This window comes from Rhipicephalus microplus, chromosome 1 (assembly GCF_043290135.1).
Source record: "Rhipicephalus microplus isolate Deutch F79 chromosome 1, USDA_Rmic, whole genome shotgun sequence".
In the NCBI taxonomy this organism is placed as follows: Eukaryota; Metazoa; Arthropoda; class Arachnida; order Ixodida; family Ixodidae; genus Rhipicephalus; species Rhipicephalus microplus.
Genome location: NC_134700.1, coordinates 245,612,465 through 245,631,714, shown reverse-complemented (window position 1 = coordinate 245,631,714; position 19,250 = coordinate 245,612,465). Strand labels below are relative to the sequence as shown.

At 42.4% G+C, this 19,250-nt stretch overlaps 2 protein-coding genes across 3 annotated transcripts in view; both read left to right on the top strand.

Moving 5' to 3' along the window:
• Positions 1 to 19,250, top strand: part of LOC142814169 (uncharacterized) — a 578,033-nt gene that overhangs the window by 356,461 nt on the left and 202,322 nt on the right. The window lies entirely within an intron of this gene.
• The window catches only part of Cog1 (conserved oligomeric Golgi complex subunit 1), a 54,120-nt gene that overhangs the window by 9,888 nt on the left and 24,982 nt on the right, over positions 1 to 19,250 (top strand). The window contains exons 6-13 of one of the 2 annotated variants that reach the window (XM_037434540.2): positions 1,633 to 1,800; positions 2,418 to 2,552; positions 5,578 to 5,749; positions 7,704 to 7,760; positions 7,913 to 7,988; positions 13,160 to 13,265; positions 13,924 to 14,013; positions 16,725 to 16,801. In XM_037434540.2, the coding sequence (XP_037290437.2) occupies positions 1,633 to 1,800; positions 2,418 to 2,552; positions 5,578 to 5,749; positions 7,704 to 7,760; positions 7,913 to 7,988; positions 13,160 to 13,265; positions 13,924 to 14,013; positions 16,725 to 16,801 (881 nt within the window). Of the gene's footprint in view, positions 1 to 1,632; positions 1,801 to 2,417; positions 2,553 to 5,577; positions 5,750 to 7,700; positions 7,761 to 7,912; positions 7,989 to 13,159; positions 13,266 to 13,923; positions 14,014 to 16,724; positions 16,802 to 19,250 lie in introns of both variants that reach the window. The other variant, XM_037434532.2, reaches the window with a different exon arrangement.

Here is a 19,250-nt window from a genome sequence, read left to right as displayed (position 1 = left end):
CACAATCTTATAGCTATGTACCCTGGTTACGTGCGCGGTCCACACTTCGCTGAAGCGCAGTGTGCTGGCGCTGGCTGCAGAGCTTCTCCTAACTACAAGAAGGCTCTCGCAGCACATCTTGGCCCTGACTACGGAACAGTTCAAAAGTTTTTAGAACTGCACGTGATATTTTCCTTTTTTTAATACGATATTTGCAAAATCGAAAAAAAAAAATATATGCTTGGATGCATATATGGGAACACCTACTTATGCAGAGGGAGGTGGCCCATGGAAAGAGGTGACACTAGATGAAATTTAAAAGTTCATTGGACACTTCATTTATAGAGGAAATATTCACACCACAGGTATTCATTTACATTGGGACACCTGGAGACTCTTATCACAAGACAATAAAAATTTACTGAGAAAAGAGTACGAGTACACATGTGTCTCACGAAAAATCATGCAGTGCTTCACCGCATGGCACGAGCAATGCAGCAGCACTTCGGTTCTGATTTTCTTCTTCTATGTGAAGAGGAACATTTTGTTCAACATTCATTATTTTTACACTGTTCCTGGGTCATTTATCTACAAAATGTATATCCTGAATTTTTTTTAACATTTTTGCATATATAGTGTTTTTATGGCACTGTTTACCATCTGGCAACCAAAATTTCCACAATTTTTACATTTTCATTCATTTTAAATATTTTTGTTCCCCTACAACATGTATTTTTTGGAAAGAGCATTTCATTGTGCAAAGTTTGGTATGCAGTGATGCGTGCTGGAGTACTTTTCAAACTGGCAAAAACGATCTTCCCGAGACATATGAAAAACAACCATTTTTGCGCGGTAACGAAAGAGTTAATAATGGTCCTTGCTACACAAGCAACCACCTTGGCACTGTTGGTCAAGCACACTTGGCGTGGTAGTACATGACAGGCTATGATTTCGATTAAAAGGACAATAAACAGCAAAACGATTTTTCACGTATTAGTAAGTAAAATTTCAGAATCCAGAAAACATCACTCTTATTGTGACATGAAGCTTGGTAACCGAAAAAACGCGTGAAAACAGAATGTGTGTGGAGACGCACCTTCAGATTGCTACACCAAACGCTGTGATGTCATAGATTTCGAAAGTACCTGCTGGGTCCTTAGTTTCTTCTAATCAATTAAAATGAAATACATTGTCATCTGTGGGTGCCATAGTCTAAAATACAAATTTTCAGAAAATTTATCGAGCCAATGTCACGAAAGTATGAAAAACACATTTTGAAATTTTTGACGTCACGCGCAGAGATTTCCGCACGAACTTTTAAAATGAAACTTTAACCTCAATTTTTCCCACCATTTATGATAGTAAAACATAACATTAGAGTTCCCAGAGTGCAGTTTGTCAATCTAAACCAAGTCATTGTTTCTCTTTGGTGTCTATTTAAGATGTGAAGATTGCAGTTCAGTGGATCTAGATGGAACAACATCCATCGCAGGTTTCCATGTAGCGCCCACGAAGTTTGATAGGCTTTGGTCACGATCGAAGTTGCCGTGAGACATAAATGGCCTATTGCAGCTATTCTGCCAACCTTCACTGGTTGTTTTAAATTGTGTCATCTCGCTCTGTGATCGGTGTGCCTGTTGATGTGACATGCAGCTGTGGGGCGAAGCGGAGCGAGAATGCTGGGGTCGTGCAGCCTGCCTCCAGCGCCTAGGCCAGCACGTCCTCTGGCACCTGCAGCTGGCCACAGGGCTGGAGCCGTGGAAGGCCCTGGTCTCTCGTCAGGGCACTTCCCTTGCGTCCCTCGGACACTGCTTGCTGCAGGTGCAGTAATTTGCACCTACGTTCTTTGTAGCCATACTTAAATGCAACAATTGCAGCATAAACACATTTAGCCGGGTCACCCCAATGTTTTATTGCACTGCATGAAAATTCTTGACAATTAACTTCCAACATGCTCCAACACAGGGTTCAGTGATTGTACTTGAGTATGCACTGACCCTATGTACTATGAGCTTCAAATGAAACACGAACAGTGGCGAGTCTTTACGATGGTATAGTGTGCACCATCGATGATAAAGTGTGAGCTTCTTTATGATTACAGTTCTACCATTAATAATTTCCACATGTTTCTAGTTTAGGCTGAACTTGCACTGCCCCACTGTCCTGTTCAAAGGGGTTCTTCCTCCATAGCAACATATTGTTCTTCTTTGGGACTTTTATTGCATAAGAATTTACAGGAGTTGGTTGTAGTTTCTGTGTATGAACATTGTGTTTCATTGTTTTGCTATGAATAATTATCACTTTGTGGCATTGTCAGTGCCTTGAAAATTCACGTCAAGGTGCTGCATGCGAAAATGTTTTGTGAAAAAAATGCTGGGTGGACCAGCTGACAGCATTGTTTCAGAGCATGTCTAAGTAAATCTGTTTCTGATTTTCAGGGTTGCTGGAGAAGACTTTTGTGCTTGGAAGCACCAGTGTCATGGGAGGCTCAACTGGAATCTCTCACAGGGCTGGCACTTCTCCAAGGCTCCTCTCTCACCGAGTTGCTTACGCATTTATTGGAGCGACGCTTGGTCAGAATGTTTTGCTTATCTTTGGCATTGAGTAATAGATTAATAGCTGCTCACCTTGATAATAGCAGTCATGCCTCACAATATCATCGCCCATCATGTTAGTCATAGCTACAAACTAAATTTTAAGCCACTGAAACTCTGGGTCTTGGAATCAAGCATTGAAAGGCACATTTCAGGCGCAATAGAGACTGAAGTAGGAGGCACCGCAAGTTTTCCACAAGCCGCAATCAATTCTACATCTTAGGTGTCTGTAGTCAATCGTTATGGTGACATATGAACTGACGTATCATTCTCACATGATCATTGGTCGATCTGAGTTTTCTAAATCAAAGCTTACAATTAAAACCGAAACTACTTCCAGTTATATGCAGCATTTCTGTACTGCCACTAATGGTGAGATAAGTGTGACTAATAAAGCATCAAGGTGCCCATTAATGTCATTTGTACTGGTTTCTATATGACTTTCTTCCATATCTGGTTTCTATATTAACTTGTTTCTATATTACTTCTCATGCACTAAACTGTTAAAATCTACACCCACTAGCATGAATTACCAGCGCTTTGCAAATTGCACAGATTTCACAGTCAGAAAACAAGTCTTTAATATGGGGGTCTCTCACTGTATCAAAGCTCTGGACAAGTGGTTGTAGCGTGCGATGCCACCGTTAAATGCGGAATGCAATGCAAATTTTCGTAGACGTCTAAGTTATTGAGTTAATGAGCTTAAACGGGAGTAGGTCGCATTGGTTCTGACTGCTCACGAAAACCTAAAATGCCTTTCATGGAGCCCAGTTTTGAAAACCATGTGCTAGCGTACTGTTTTAATTATAGTAGCAAAGCTCACCTGACTCTGTTCCATTCTATTACTAAGAGTAATCATAATTTTGTGGCATTATCAGTGCCTTGAACATTAACATCAAGGTGTTAATTACTACTGAGCTAGCCAGTTGTCTTTCTGGTCTCCACATTTGGATGTCTCTCTTTAAATTTTTTATTGAAGCTCTTGTCTCTTGAGTGTTTGCCTCAGCTTGGAGTAAATGCAAAAAAAAAAAAAAACTTTCGTTATTCCTAGTGGCCAAAAATATGAAAACTTTGTTAACACTTTTTGTTCTTTTACTTTAGTCATATTTTTTCTACTATTTATAATGGCAAAGGTATTTAGGCAAGCTGGTTACTGGTTTAGCAAGAATACTTTTATGAAGCACAAATAAGCTGTAAAATTCTGCATGTTATATTTTTATTTTATCCTCTGAAGGGCCAGTAAACAGGTTTTAACATTTTTTACGCCCCCCATCCAAACAAGCTTGCCATTTCGTACACTAAACACCAGTGACCACATTTGCTGAATATTACAGCACTGTGCAGACCCTTCGTTTTGAAAAACAATCCTGTGCCTTTTTTCATCGCCTGACCAATCTGCTTTATACGCGCAGTCTGACGGAAGCTTGTTCATGGGCAATGTTACGCGCCACTGAGCTCGTCGATTGGTTCTTTGCCTTACGAAACAGCGCCTTCGCCCTGCGGCAATGCAGTTTCAGGCGCGCAGTCCGCAAATTCACTTTTCTGTGCTGCCCTCTGCCGTTTTGTAAAGCCCGAGACTTTGGGAGTAACAGCCAGAGTAACAGCCTCCGATATGAAGAGCCGTCTAGCTACTTTACTGCAAGCGAAAAAGTTCTTACTCTCCTGTGCAGCTATGACACGTGCTCATCGGAGGGAAACCCCGCTCAGTTGTTGGTTGTGCGCCGATGATGTATCACGGATGTCGTGTTGTGTTGCTTGATTGGCCAGAGTCATAATGATAGGGTACTTTTTCATAGAAAAAGATGGCGAGCGGCCTTTTGAGAACTAGAAACTGGCTGAAACGGATGTTCTAACTCCTGTGACTTCTTTATTATAGCACATATTCGCAAAATTCTTGCAGCAGCATTTTCACATAGCCAAAGCACACGTATTTCTCTTCATTAAATAATTTGGACCTTGGGGTTGTTTACTGGCCCGTTATAGGGGCCCTGCAACACTTTTTGAGCATGGTCAGAAAATGCTGCCGATCGGTAGTAGAGGCTCCTGACAATGTGTGAGCCAAGTATTATAGCGCAGTACGTGTCCTGGAATTCACAATAAATTATCGAAGTCAACTAAAAATAGCTTTTTCTTCTCTCGACAATTCACGGAAAATAATCCCAGTAAGCCAATCTATCAGCCATTGGCTGATTTGAATATGACGCGCTTGGTTGTTACAGAAGTCGCCGCGAGAGGCCGTCACTTGTCCACGCGTGCACGCGAGATCGCACTGAAAAAACCGCGTATTCGAAGAAAAAAGAAATGCTCAAGGTCACGAGGCGCGAGTGACATTTTTTGTTTGCCCCTCCCATCTCTCCCTGTTCAGCTTTCAGCGCTTTCGTCGGGACGAGAGAAGGGAGAATGTGATTGCAGAGTGTGGCAAATCTTTGTAACTCCGCTCGTACAGGACGGATTCTTAAAATTTTTGCAGCCCTCCATTTGTGACATAATATGCTTTTCCAAGGAATTAATTCCATGGTTACTCAAAAAAGTCTTTCAGGGCCCTTTTTAAGGTTCTGTTTGACATACTTTTGGCCATAGTATACAGTTTCGTGCATATTTTTGCCATAAGAGAAACACCTTTGCTTAAATACAAAAAGACAATTTTTGTAGGTCTGGCAGTCTCGCAGATATATCTTATGAGCTCATCAATGCCTATCTTTGCGTCCTGTATTATGTGCCAAAGTAGCACCTTCTTGATTATCTTATTCAATCAAGTAGGCCTCACAGAGAATAAAGTGGCATTTCAGAATCATTTGCTGCATGGGGAAGGGGGATGCAGGGTTCCCCGTAAGGGGGGGGGGGGTATCAATGTTCATAGCAGCACTACCCCTCCCTGCTAATTCTATATTTGTATGCCCTCCCTTTATATGGCTAAGGGGAGCTGCCCCCCCTTGTGGTACACATACCTATGGTCAGCATGCATTATGAGGAAACCTGAATGTCTGCATGTAATATGTTTCAGGGCCTGGTGGATCAGCTGGTGGGATCAGACAGTGTCTCTATGAGGGAGCAGCTCTGTGGCCTAGCCACTCTTCTAGTGTCCACACTTCAGCTAGTGCAGGCTGCTTTCCTAACTTCACAACCGAGTGCCCTGGAGTTACGCATATCCGAGGTCATAAAGAACAATACTTGCGGTAAGGCCACCTTTATTGCTTTCTATGCAGACTTGTGCTTTGATTCAAACAACTTTAAGACAAAATTTTGCGCTGTCCCGCTATGATGGTTTAGTGGCGAAGGTACTCGACTGCTGACCAGCAGGTCGTGGAATCGAATCCCGGCTGCGGAGGCCGCATTTTCTATGGAGGCAAAAATGTTGTACACAGGTCCGTGTGCTTAGATTTAAGTGCACGTCAAAGAACTCTGGGTGGTCAAAACTTCCGGAGCCCTCCGCTGTGGTGTCTCTCATAATCATATGGTAGTTTTGAGACGTTAACTCTTGCATATCAATCATCAAATTTTATGCTCAATACCACCTTGTTCTTACAGAGAATAACAGTAACACCACATTTCTTGATCTGTGTTGTTTGGTAACAGCCATTGCATCTTATATTGGCACATGTTATTTGGCCCAGTGATATCATGTGTAACTGTTAGTAGAGAAAGAAATTAACACTGAGAAGGCACAAGTTACTAACCAGATTGCCACATATAGCTAACTATGCTTGTGGCTATGTCAAGAAGTTTAGGAAGGTTGAAACTTGGGCTTCTTGGTGATCCATCTGGATGTGGGCTGTTGTGCACTAAACACAGAGGCGCAAGAAGAAAAACAGAGAAAGCCCAAACTAGCGACAGTTTATTGGCTGGAAATGTGACCTTATTTGTACCTACATTTGAATACCATTGTGTATTACAAAGCAAAGCAAAAGCTAAACCTTAACATGCACGTGTCGTACCAGTGAGATATGCAGATATGCCTTTTTGGCTGATGAAGAGATAGATGGCATGCTGATGCATTTGCCTTTAAGACATAAGATCTTGTGATCTTCAATAATTAGGCATGTCTTTTCATTTCTGTTCTTTGCAATTACAGTGCAACTTTGAAATTTATGTTTACAACCACATTTCTTGCAGTGAAGGGCCATCCACCCCCTGTTTGGTTTCTCACATTATATGCATGCTCTCTTTTTGTCAGCCAAAGAAATCTATGCTGGTATGAATGTGAATTTTAGGTGCGAAGCAAATTCGAAGTGAATAGTGATTTGAGTCGACTAATGTCAAATTGAGTTCGAATAGTATGTATCACATATTCTAAGGAAAAAATGAGCATAATTATCACTAGCTAACTAACCTGCACAATATTTTTTAAAACTTGAAACAAGGCATATGCAAATACCATTTTTTTGGTTAAAAGGAAGTGGAAAAAACTTCAAATAATGGCAGGATTTGACTTTCGGTGGAATGTAAGTGATAACCTGTAAAATACATTACGTTTTAAAATTTACTTAGAGCATATAAGCTCGTGTAACAAGCTGTTAAACTTTGAAAATTATCCATCGATGTGATGGTAATGTATTATGTTCATTTAACAATGAAGTGCGACTTGGCGACAGTGCAGATTTTTTTAGGTGTTTTCATGGCTTAGCATTTATTTTATGCAGTGAAAACGCCTTTATAAAAGGTTATTTGAGGTGTTTTAATGGTTTAGCATTGCTCTATTGCAGTGAAACCACCTTTGCAGGAGGTTGCATGTGAATTAATATACATTTATTTGTTCACTTGAGTACTTCAACATTTTCAATATTATTAATTCTGATTGAAGCGAATTCAAATACTGTAATATTTGTTCGAATATTCGAAGCATTCGAGTATTCGCACAAGCCTAAAGATATCACATATCTCACTGGTAAAACACACATACGTGCTAAGGAATTGCTTTTACTCTTCTTTGCTTTGTAATATGCAATGTGTGTTTCAACATAGACATAAAAAAGTTCGAATTTTGTGCCAATCAACTGTTGTTAGTTTGCATTTTGCCTGTCTATTTGCGTTCGTTCTCGTGCCCTTGTTTATCGTGTGCGAAAGCCCACATCGAGGCTACCTCGAGGATTGGCCAGTACAATGGGTCACATTTGTAACCTTTCCCAGCAGATCTGGTGAGCTTCTCGGAGAGCCCATCATTCCGCTATGCTCCAGCACCCATACGAGGTGAGAGTCGCACATCTGCCTTTCTAAGGCAGCATTATCATTTATCAGTGCATTACTTTTGTTTGATAAGCGTGGTAGTAAAAAAGAGAAGTTTCTTTTCTGTAATGCTTGTTATAGCATGTGAATCTGTACAATGAAATCTTTCTTTGCAGAGTTCCGTGTGCAGGTCAACATTGATCCACCAAAACTAGAGATACTTCAGAAGGAATGTGGCCACTTTGTGAAGAAGTAAGTATAAATGCTTGGTAGCACGTTGGTATCAATGCCATTGATGCATAGGCAGTCTGTAGAGGCCTTTGCAATACTTATTCAATATGTGCTACAGATTTTCTTGCTGAGGACCACCCACTGTGGTGGCTATGGCAGTGCACTGCTTGTTCACAGCTTCAGTTCTCTTCATCCTGGCAATGGCTGCAAAGTGGAAAAAAATGGCAGCATATCCACGGAGTGAATGATGGGGAGTGGGGCGAAGCATTTGTCCGTCCATTCGTTCTTGCTTCCGTCCGTTCCTGCGTACGTCTGTGTAACCGTCCATGCGTCCATCCACCCGTCCGTGCATGCGTCTGTTCGTGCGTCCGTCCCTGCGTTCGTCCATGCATCCGCGCCTGCGTCCGTTCATGCGTCCATCCATGCATCTGTCTGTGTGTCCATTCGTTCATCTATTCAGCACTCCAAGTACCACCATCTCGCATCTTTTCATCATATATTCTCCATATAGAAGCAGCACCATCCAGCGGACATTTCAAGGACTAAACGGGAGGTGGCATATGCACACTTTCTTACGGCTTGCGCTTCGGGTTTACTTCCCACCTTTAACCACCTCGAGTTCATGGTATATACTAGTTCACAGTATTCATGGCTATGCGGCCCAGCGCTCGCTAAACCTTTCTAAAACCAAGGAGGTTACACCCAGCGAGCATAACGCAGCAACCCTTTCTTGTCAGATCGTGCTCAATGTACATGCCAATAGCTGCTAATGGAGATCGCAGCGTGCGCGTTACCTAAAGGCCGAATGCTCCTGTCTCTCATTGCCCCTTAGCAGCCATTAACATGTGCATTGAGCACTATCTTTTATTGTTCAACAATGCACAGAAGAAATCTCTCACCGGAACCACCTTGGAGGTCAAAATCGTAAGGACCGCTATTTCGGGTATGTGCCACTTGTTACATACTACGAGGGACGCACAAGCCACGCCATAAGGAGCTTCGCCCCTAAAAATATCCTGTACATTCGCACAAGTACTCACACACAGGAGCTCTCAGGGCAAAGTACACGTTATCACACAAATCAATCTCCAGAAGTAAAAGTGCAATCTAGATGCAGACAGAAAAGAAAAGCTTTGAAGGAGTCCTAAGCATCCTTTCTAGTGAATCATCGAATGACCACACTATGCAAGCTCATTGCTTAATGCATATGCTGCTCTGAAACGTTTTCAAATGGGTCCAGTATAGGTCGAGATGCGGGAATCGGTCCCATGCTCTGAGCGCTTCCTCTTTTCTTTTGACTTTATCAGTGTGCTGGAAGCTGCACAGGAAGGAATTGCATGAAAGGAGGAAGCTAAGTCACTGCACGCCATAACATTGGGCAACACCTCCTCTATTTCATCAATGCCAGCCAGGTGGGCACGATCCAGCCATTCACTACCTTCTTCTTTAGCCTTTTCCTGTTCTCGCTCATCGCCTAGCCTTCGCATATGCTTTGCAGTCCTGGGGGGGGGAGAGCCCCTCATGCAGTGTCTCACGACGGAAATAATATAGTTTTTTGTTCAGTTGTGTGCAGATCTGTGAGGTGGCGTCATACGTTCCTCGGGTTCACAATATTGGTGGTCATGCTGCTTCTGTAATTGATACGGTGTTTTGAGATAGCGTGTCTGCGTTCGTGGTGCTATGCGGGCAACCAATGGGGATGCGTTACGGTGACGCCGCTGTACAACTAGTGCTGTGAGATGGCGGCGGCGTTGCTTCCTGCCACAAAGAAGGAGCATGAAGGCGTAAATATTACGGACGTATGATGTTGGGGGGAGGCACATGTGTATCGCATCTCTGGGGGAAAGTGTTCGGAAGCACGTGTGACGCAAGCAGTGCTACACCCCACATGCAGCATTGCATCACGAGTCCTCTCTGAACTAAGGAGGACCAACGGCTCCAGTTGAGAAGCGCGCGTATGCACTGGCATTTGATGAAACAAAGGAGGTGTTGCCTTGGGCATATGAGCATTGAGCTGACACACTCTTCAAGGTCCATTAGAATTACGTTTGCCTCACACGCACCATTGCAAGCAGTAATCTGCCCGAGTAGTTGGATCGTCAGAACCTATTCTATACTTTGCGTTACTTTCTTTGATTAAGGATGAACCTAACGTGCACAAATTATACTGCAAACAAGGAACGTATAGCATGTTGGTGGCTTGTGAAATTTTTTACTGTGTGTACAGCTGCGTCCTATATCAACTTAGTGAAGCTCTTGGCTGCAGTTTTTCCGTAAATAGTGCTGCAATGCAAATCAATGGCCCCACCGCTACAAGTGTTGCGTAAACCGATGCAATAACTTGCACACACATCTGTCTTGCTATATAAAGGAAATTCTTCTAGCCTGGAAACTATCTTGTCATTCGGGGTCAATGTGACATTCAATGACTCAGTTGTAGAATGCCTGATATAGAGAAGTCATCAACAACGTGCCAACTCTTTGTCCATTATACCAATGCAATCGTGAAGTAACCTTTTTGAGAGAGCACTGCACTGCATGATCGATCCTCAAAAGTGTCCGCTTAGCACGCAATCTCTGCATCAGAGCTTGCAATATCGCCTGCGCAGCCGCTCTGCAGGTGAACTTACTACAGCATAGCCAGTTAGGTACTATCAGCCTCAAATGAAACCCGAACAGTGGCAAGCCTTCACGATAGTACAGTGCGAGCCGTCCACTTATCACTACGAACAAGCACGTGTGAATGCGCAAAGCTATTGAACAGGATGCGCGCACCTGTCAATCGTGATCACTGGACGGCACGCACTACACTATTGCAAAGGCTTGCTGCTGTTAGGGTTTCATTTGACGCTGATAGTACACGTCAATGGCGGGTTTGCAAATATTTCTGAGTTAGCTTACCTGCAAAGCTCCTTTTTGAACTAAGCTCTGCTGTTCACAAGGTGCATTTCTCGCTTGTTGAGCTCTTGCCGCTCTAACAGTGTGGCAAGAGTATTATTGCGGCAAAGGAAAAGGTCTAAAATACTAAAGTGGCACCTCTTATGCCTGCTGAGGAGTGGTTGAAAAGCCTAATGCATTAGAAAAGACTGCTGTGAAATAAAAAAATTAAAATGTTCTTGTCAAAGGAGAACTTCAACCCAGGCCCCCGTGCTCACAAAGCAAAAGTCTTGTAGGCTTGTGCGAATAGTGAATTTCAGATTCGAAGCAAAAAGCAAATAGTGATTTTGATTGAATTATTTCGAATCGAATTTGAATTGTATGTATCACATATTATAAAGAAAAATGGGCATATTTGTCATGACCCTAACTAACCTGTGCAAATTTTTTAAATTTAAACAAGAACTGTGCAAATGCTGTTCATTTTAGTTCAAAGGAAGTGGAAAGAATTTTGAATAGTAGAAGGATTGGAATTTTGGTAGAATGCCAGTGATAACCTGTCAAATTTCTTACATTTAAAATTTATTATACTTTGATCATATAAGCTGATATCACAAGCTTTTAAACTTAACGGTGATGAGTCTGTGTGAGGGTAGTATGTTCATTTAACCTTGAAGCTTTGCGGCAATGAGGATTTCTCCTGGATAGGTGTTTTCATGGCTTAGCATTCCTTAAGTGCAGTGAAGGGGTGCTATGCAGTGGAGATGTGCGCATGTAACCTTAACAGTGAGTTGACATGGGAACTTGTATACAGCTAAACAGATGCTTTCACTGCTTAGTAACTCTCCACTGCAGTGAAATCACTTTTACAGGAGGTCATATGCGGAATTTTATACACATTTTTGTTCATTTTAAATACTTCAAAATTTTGTACGATTTAAATTCAAATTGAAGCAAATTGGAATATTTGCACAAGCCTAATCACCAGTGTTCTTGGGAAAACCCTCGGCAGTGCGGATTTCCCCTAGATAAGTGTTTTCATGGCTTAGCATCCCTTAAAAGTTGAAATCAGACCTGTGCAAATGCCAGTTTTTTTTGCCTAAAAAAAAGTGTAAACAGCTTTGAATAGTAGCAGAATTTTAATTTTAATAGAATGCTAGTGATAGCATGTAAAATATGTTGTTTTAAAGTTTACTGTACTTGGAGCATACAATCAATTATAACAAGCTTTTTCTTTTAAGTTGCAAATATGATGAATTGATATTAATATACGTCCACATAACTTTGAAGTAGGTTTTTACGGTAGGGCGGATTTTTTTAGATAGGTGTTTTCGTGGTTTAGCACTTTTTTTCTACAGTGAAACCATCTCTATAGAAAGTTACGTGCGAATTAGTATACTGTAAGCACATTTATTGTATTTCATTGTACTCACTTGTACATAACCATTGTCATCGCGATTGAGCTCGTTCATTGAGCTAAGGCAAATATCGTGGAATAAACGCTTCTGCTGGTCCTGCCTGGTGAAGTCTTCCTGCATCTTTCAATACATTTAAATAAGTGCTTTCATGGCTTAACAACCCTCTAGTGCAGTGAAAACACCTTTACAAGGGGTTGACTGTGATATTATATACATTTATTCGTTCATTTTGTATACTTTGCAATTTTCTATATTTTAAATTAGAATTGAAGTGAATTCAAAGACTGATATTTATCAAAATATATGAAGCATTGAAGTATTTGCACAAGCCTAGTGTTCACACTCACGTCTACTTACGCTCACGAGTACTCTTTCGTGTTCATACTCAGGCCTACTGACACACCTCGTCACTGACTCGTGCTCACGCCTTTTAAATGAATGTGTGTGAATGTACTTACGAGTGAGTATGCCAAGGGATGGTTAGACTGCACTGCTTGTCATTTCATCCCACATTTTCCAGGCTGTACTACTTTCGGGACTGGCCCATATCTTTATTAGAAGGATAGTTTCCACAGTGTGGTAGCAGTCTGCCTGTAGTGTCATTATATGAAATATTTCTTTAATTGTCCTGTTCTTTACAGAAAGCAATTGAAATTTTGCTCCTAAACATGCCCTTTTGGTGCTTTAGGATATTGGGAAAGACAGAAAATGACAAGTTTTTGTGCACATTTATGCATTTGAAGCAAATCTTTGTGTAGTCCTATGTAATTTACTATATCTATGCTTTTGTGGGAATACATTGTATTTGCTCCTTTTTCCAGGTCCAATCTGGTGCTTATCATGTGTGTAGCAGTATACTGCAATTACTGACCCTCCCTTGAAACCTTCTGTTTACAGCGTGGAGGAGAAGAGTGTGGACCGCATTGTGTTCCATCTAAGCCAACTGAATTCACTACAAGGCCTTGCAAGACTAGGAGCTGACCTTAGGGAATGGCTGCCAAAGGCATGTTTTTTTTTATTTAGTGTGCTGGTGTTTGGCTTGTCTTACTAGTCTGTTGTAGGTATGGGGTAATCATATCAGTGATGCTACTGTTGCACGGCGTCAAACAGTGCTGAAATTTTATATAGAACATATGGAGATGCAATATGTGGTGCAGTAGTCAATCAAACACCTACCACCAGTGTGTCTCAATAATTGGCATTACTTCTAATTCTGCAAGTACAAGTTTATCTAGCATTTGCTTAATAATGCTAGGGCCTTTGCGGTGTGTCATTACGCCATCATAACATGTCAGCTTCAAGTATATTGTATCAGCAGTTCGATTGGACTATATGGCAATGATTCTGATTTGACTTGATTTGATTCGGTGCAACAATGAAGTAAAGTTTCCCCTATTGGTAAAGTTGTGTTCTATCTACAGTGGTGAATGCAGCTTTACTGTAAGAAACACTAGCATATAATATTTTATTACAATTTTTTTGCTTAAGCTCAATGAGTGGCTGTAAATAATCTTGTTTTCATAGTGTATGTGAGGAGCTTATAAACAGCGCATATTTAAGCCTGGGCATGTTGAACAAAACTAGCTTGGTTTCTCATTAGAGCCGAGTTTATGAACCGATATGTGCTGGTCGCATAACCTTCATTGCCTCTTTCTTTGCAGGAGGAGGCAGAACTGGGGACATTGGTCTTGGGAGAACAGCTCTCATTGTGGAATCAGTTTTTCCGTGTTCATGTGGGAAACCGCATCACAGTAGGTATCCATATTGTGAAAGCCAGTAAGAGCAAACTGGTATGATGGCTTGCATTATAACCAACTCTTTCAAGGCAGTGCCTTCAGTGTTGTGAGTAATATCTCGTTAATTATCTTGCAGCTTTTATAGAGAGGTGGCACTCTGTTGTGCGTTATGCCTTACATGATTTCTAAATGTGATATGATTTTTTTTTTGTCCAGAATAAATTAAATATGTGGTAGTTGATCAGAAGTAATAAATTATAAGTACAACATTTACCTAAATATCATTGTGCAGCATGGCATGCTGGAACAGTCTGTCATGTAAATAAGCCTGAATGCATAAAACACTGGGCTACCAGGTTTGTCTCTGCAACTTTCTCAGTAGCATTTTATTAATTGAGTACAATAATTAAGCTTGACTGGCATGCACTAGATAAATGATGCCTAGCAACAAGTTTATAAATGTTACCTGATTTACTATGGTCTCAATGGGATAACGTAGAACTTTTTGCACAAAGAACATTTTTACATCCATCCTTATCTCTAAACATTGTAATCATGAATTTAAAGTCCTTAAAATGCAGTGTTGTACTGATAAGATTTGGAATTTATTTTTTCCATATTCTTTTATGCTGAAGCATTATACTTTTATGCACTGGAATAGTTTTCTAAAAGGAATAGTAAATAGGGAAATGTGCTGTCAGTTTCGATTCTCTTTACATTACAGTTTACTCTTAGCAGAAATCATTGCACATCACTGCTAAATGTAACCTTATCTAACCTACCTACCCTTTTGTTCGTTCATCTGAACTTTTTATCGTGACAATTAATTTAATGTCACTGTATGCCTTGCTTATTTTATTTTATTTATTTATTTATTTATTTATTTATTTGGAAAAAACTGTCAACCTTCATGGAGGGTCATAACAGAGAGGACGTACATCGCAGCAGCAGCAGGCATCTTCAAATGCCTGCTGTGAGTACCATTGTGAAATAACCCTGATGCCGTAATTCTTCCTCTTACAAATCAGCAGAGGGCCCACTAAGCATTCGAAAGGCAACGCCCGAACCTACGCAGCAGCTGAATTTGTTGATGTTTTTGCTGGTGATAATGGTCGAATATGTTTGTGCGCTTTGCGTTCAGTGGGCCTTCAGAACCCTCACTCTTTGTGCAATTCACATGTCTACGCCTGGTGTGATTTGACGCTCCTGCCACGCAATATTGCATGTGCATGTGCTTTACATGTGCTATTGCTTTAAAACTAGTACAGCTTGCGATATGTGGCGCAAAGCTGGGTCGCAGCAGAGTTGGTGGGCACCTGACTCGTTCTGTCTTGGCTTGGCTCTTATCTTTTGATCTTGCCCCGCCGCAGTGGTCAAGTGGCTAAGGTACTCGGCTACTGACCCGTAGGTCGCGAGATTGAATCCCGGCTGCGGCGACTGCATTTCCCATGGAGGCGGAAATGCTGTAGGCCCGTCTGCTCAGATTTGGGTGCACGTTAAAGAACACCAGGTGGTCTAAATTTTCGGAGCCTTCCACTAAGGCATCTCTCATAATCATATGGTGGTTTTGAGACGTTAAACTCCTCATATCAATCAATCAATCTTTTGATCTCTCTCGTGCCCACCCCTCTCTATACTCTACTATGCATGACTATGCTTGCTCTCTTTTTACTGTTTTTACTTTTATGCTACCTCTTGTCTGTAGGCAAACCTCAACCATTACAGCTCTGCTGTAAAACTCCTATAGTGTGTTTGTGTAAGAGAAATTTGGCGAATCCCTCTAATCACTACACTGTTCCACAAAACAATTATCCAGGAAACACGAGGGTAGTGAACACAGATTTGGGGGCTGTTGGATGCAGCTTCTCCTGTTGACCATCTGTACCGTGTGCTTGGTGGTGATCAAGCGCGTGCTGGTGCATGATCACGATAGTTTTTTTGTCCACAACACATGCTGAACCTCGATCGTAACTGCTTTGTTGTAATAAAGTCTGTACATTTCGCTGTGAAAAAGAATGTTATTCTCGTCTGTGAACAAGAAAAAGAAAGCTTTCTGTATTAGCTGTTCTCCATAACAGGTGTTTCACTCATGGAAGTGTTTGTGAACGTTTCCCTGGTTCGGAAAATTATTTCTTGTCAGGCATCACCACAACGATGATAGGGACTGATTTATTTTAAACAAGGCAGATGACCGAGTATTGGATCCAGTTGTCATAGTATGTTTTTAAGGTGACTTGAATGTTTTGCTTCACTTTCTTGTGCAGTGAGAATAAAATGCTCATACAAGCCACACATTTTTTTATTCTTCGTTATTTATTTTATCTTTTAAACATATTTCTTTTTTTTTATTCTTTCTGTGTGTGGTTTATATTTGCATATCTGATGCAGGTGTTGGTGCTTAGGCTTGTACTCTGTGGGAGCTCGGTGTTTCCTCCTGTGTAAATTCAGGGTGCTTCACCTTCGTAGTATGCAGTGTTGACTGCGCAATAGCCAAATATTGAGTTCAGCTGCTACTTTAAGTGGTCCAGACTGTCGGTGTACTGGGGCTCTGCAAGAGACTGGAAGACCTGAGGGATTCTTTTTCTAATCGTGCCTGACCTGTAATCAGCTGTACTTGATACTATTTTAAAGAGTGATTTCACTGAAATGCACAACGCAGAGGTGTATCTCTGCCCTGGTTGTCTTAAAGCAGTCGTAAACTTTTTTCGTTTTGCCTGATCATGCAGGAGCTGATCAGCCTTCAGCTAAACGCTGCCATGGATTCCTGTCTACAGGCACTAGAAGCTGTCAAGACTGGTGCTAGGTGCGTAAGTTCTGGTAAATATTTGCTCATATACGTTGGTGTGATTGTACTGTGTTCTGCAGCACTCAGAATTAATTGGATTCTCCTTTTTACGACCTATTTTGTTTGCATGATTTATTGGTTGGGGGTGGGGGGGCGCTGGCAGCTGCCAACAAGAACAGGGGAGGATAAAGGGAAGCCCAGGACACGCTCACGCTCGCTAGGATAGCTAGCAATCTGGCCATAGCTTCAAATTAGTAAAAGGTGCCTGTTCTGGTTCGCCTTCACGTTTTTGCTGTGGGTCTGGCGCTAGCCCACATCATTTAAGAAAGAATTTACATGCGGTATATTGACGCAAGGCAAACGCAGTATTCAAACTACGCGCGCTAGTTCGTGCGCCCCCCAAGAGATCAGCGGCTTAATGATCAAACAAGAAAAGGCCGTGACGGCGCGCACCTCCTCAGCACGGGATTTTGATGAAAAAGAAGTGGTGCACGGCTCGAGGGTTTTCTCGGAGATTGATCCCCTTTTGCTGATCGCCTGTTAGAGACGCCGATACATTTTCCTTTACTTTTCGGGCACAAGTTCGCCCCAATAAACAGTTATTCGTACACCATTTGGATTGTACGTAACAATTCTGGTGGAGGTGCTGGGTAATGATCCCAAACCCAGTTGGACTTCGAGGAAGCAGCCCTATCACCGAACGAGAAACAAAAGATCGAGAGCCTTATACGGGAGTACGCCTCATGTTTTTCTACGTCATCGAAAGTGCAAGGAACATCTATCATCTAACACCGCATCATAATCGATCAATCTGTTAGACCTATTTGCCAGCACCCGTACCGAGTGTCACCAAAAGAGAGAGAAGTCATCAGAGGCCAAGTTGAAGAAATGCTCAGGGACGACGTAATTCAACCGTCGGCCAGCCCATGGGCCTCACCTGTAGTACTGGTAAAGAAAAAGGACCAGACCTTGCGCTTCTGCGTTGACTACCGAAAATTGAACGTCGTCACAAAGCGGGATGTCTATCCCCTTCCAAGGATCGATGACACCCTTGACCGACTACGAGACGCGAAATTCTTCTCCTCTCTAGACCTCAAGAGCGGATACTGGCAGATAGAGGTGGACGAACGAGATCGCGAGAAAACTGCTTTTGTGACCCCAGATGGGTTATACGAGTTCAAGGTACTCCCATTTGGCCTGTGTTCTGCTTCCGCCACATTTCAGTGGATGATGGATACTTTGCTGTTCGGGTTAAAATGGCAGTCCTGCCTTGTTTATCTCGATGACGTCGTGATCTTTTCGGCCACCTTCGATCAGCATTTGGAACGACTACGGACTGTGCTCGAAGCGATTAGTTCAGCAGGGCTGACGATAAAACCCCAAAAGTGCCATTTTGGTTTTCATGAACTGCTTTTCCTCGGTCATGTGGTTAGCTCTGAAGGCATTCGACCTGACCCCGAAAAGACAGCAGCTGTAGAAAAGTTTCCTAGACCGACAGATAAAAGGGCTGTGAGATGATTCTTAGGACTTTGTGCCTATTACAGAAAATTCATCGAAGGTTTTTCGAAGATTGCGGAGCCACTAACCCGACTGACGAAAGAAGACACGCCTTTCACCTGGACAAGCGAGCAAGAAGAGGCATTCAATGAGCTACGACAGCGACTCCTACACCACCCCGTCCTGGCACATTTCCACGAAGAAGCCGGAACAGAGATTCACACGGACGCAAGCAATTTGGGACTAGGCGCCGTCCTTGTGCAGCTGCAAAACGGAGAGGAAAGAGTGGTCGCATATGCTAGTCGCACTCTTTCGAGAGCTGAAATAAATTATTCGGCGACGGAAAAAGAATGTCTGGCGGTAATATGGGCCATACAGAAATTCCAACCGTACTTATATGGTAGACCATTTCGAGCAGTGAGCGACCATCACTCGTTGTGCTGGCTCGCAGGCCTAAAGGACCCTTCTGGGCGACTTGCTAGATGGAGCCTCAGGTTGCAAGAATACGACATAACAGTCGTATACAAGTCGGGTCGCAAGCACAGTGATGCTGATTGCCTGTCACGCGCACCAATGGAATCTGCACCTGTGGAAGATGGAGACGACTTTCCGTTTCTTGGGGCCGTCAGCACCGCAGACATGACTGAATATCAGCGATCTGACGCGGAGTTGCTTAAACTGATCAAGCATCTGGAAGGGCAACCCGTGCGTGTTCCTCGAGTTTTCATCCGGGGATTGTCCTCGTACCTCATGAGAAACAACGTTTTATACAAGAGAAACTTCGAGCACAGCAAGGAGAAATTCCTACTCGTCGTTCCTTCGGCCTTGCGACCCGAAATCCTGGAAGCCTGCCACGATGACCCAGCAGCAGGACACCTCGGAGTGAGTAGAACATTGGCTCGCATCCGCACCAAGTACTACTGGCCAAAGTTACTAAATGCTGTACAGCATTATGTAAGGACATGTAGAG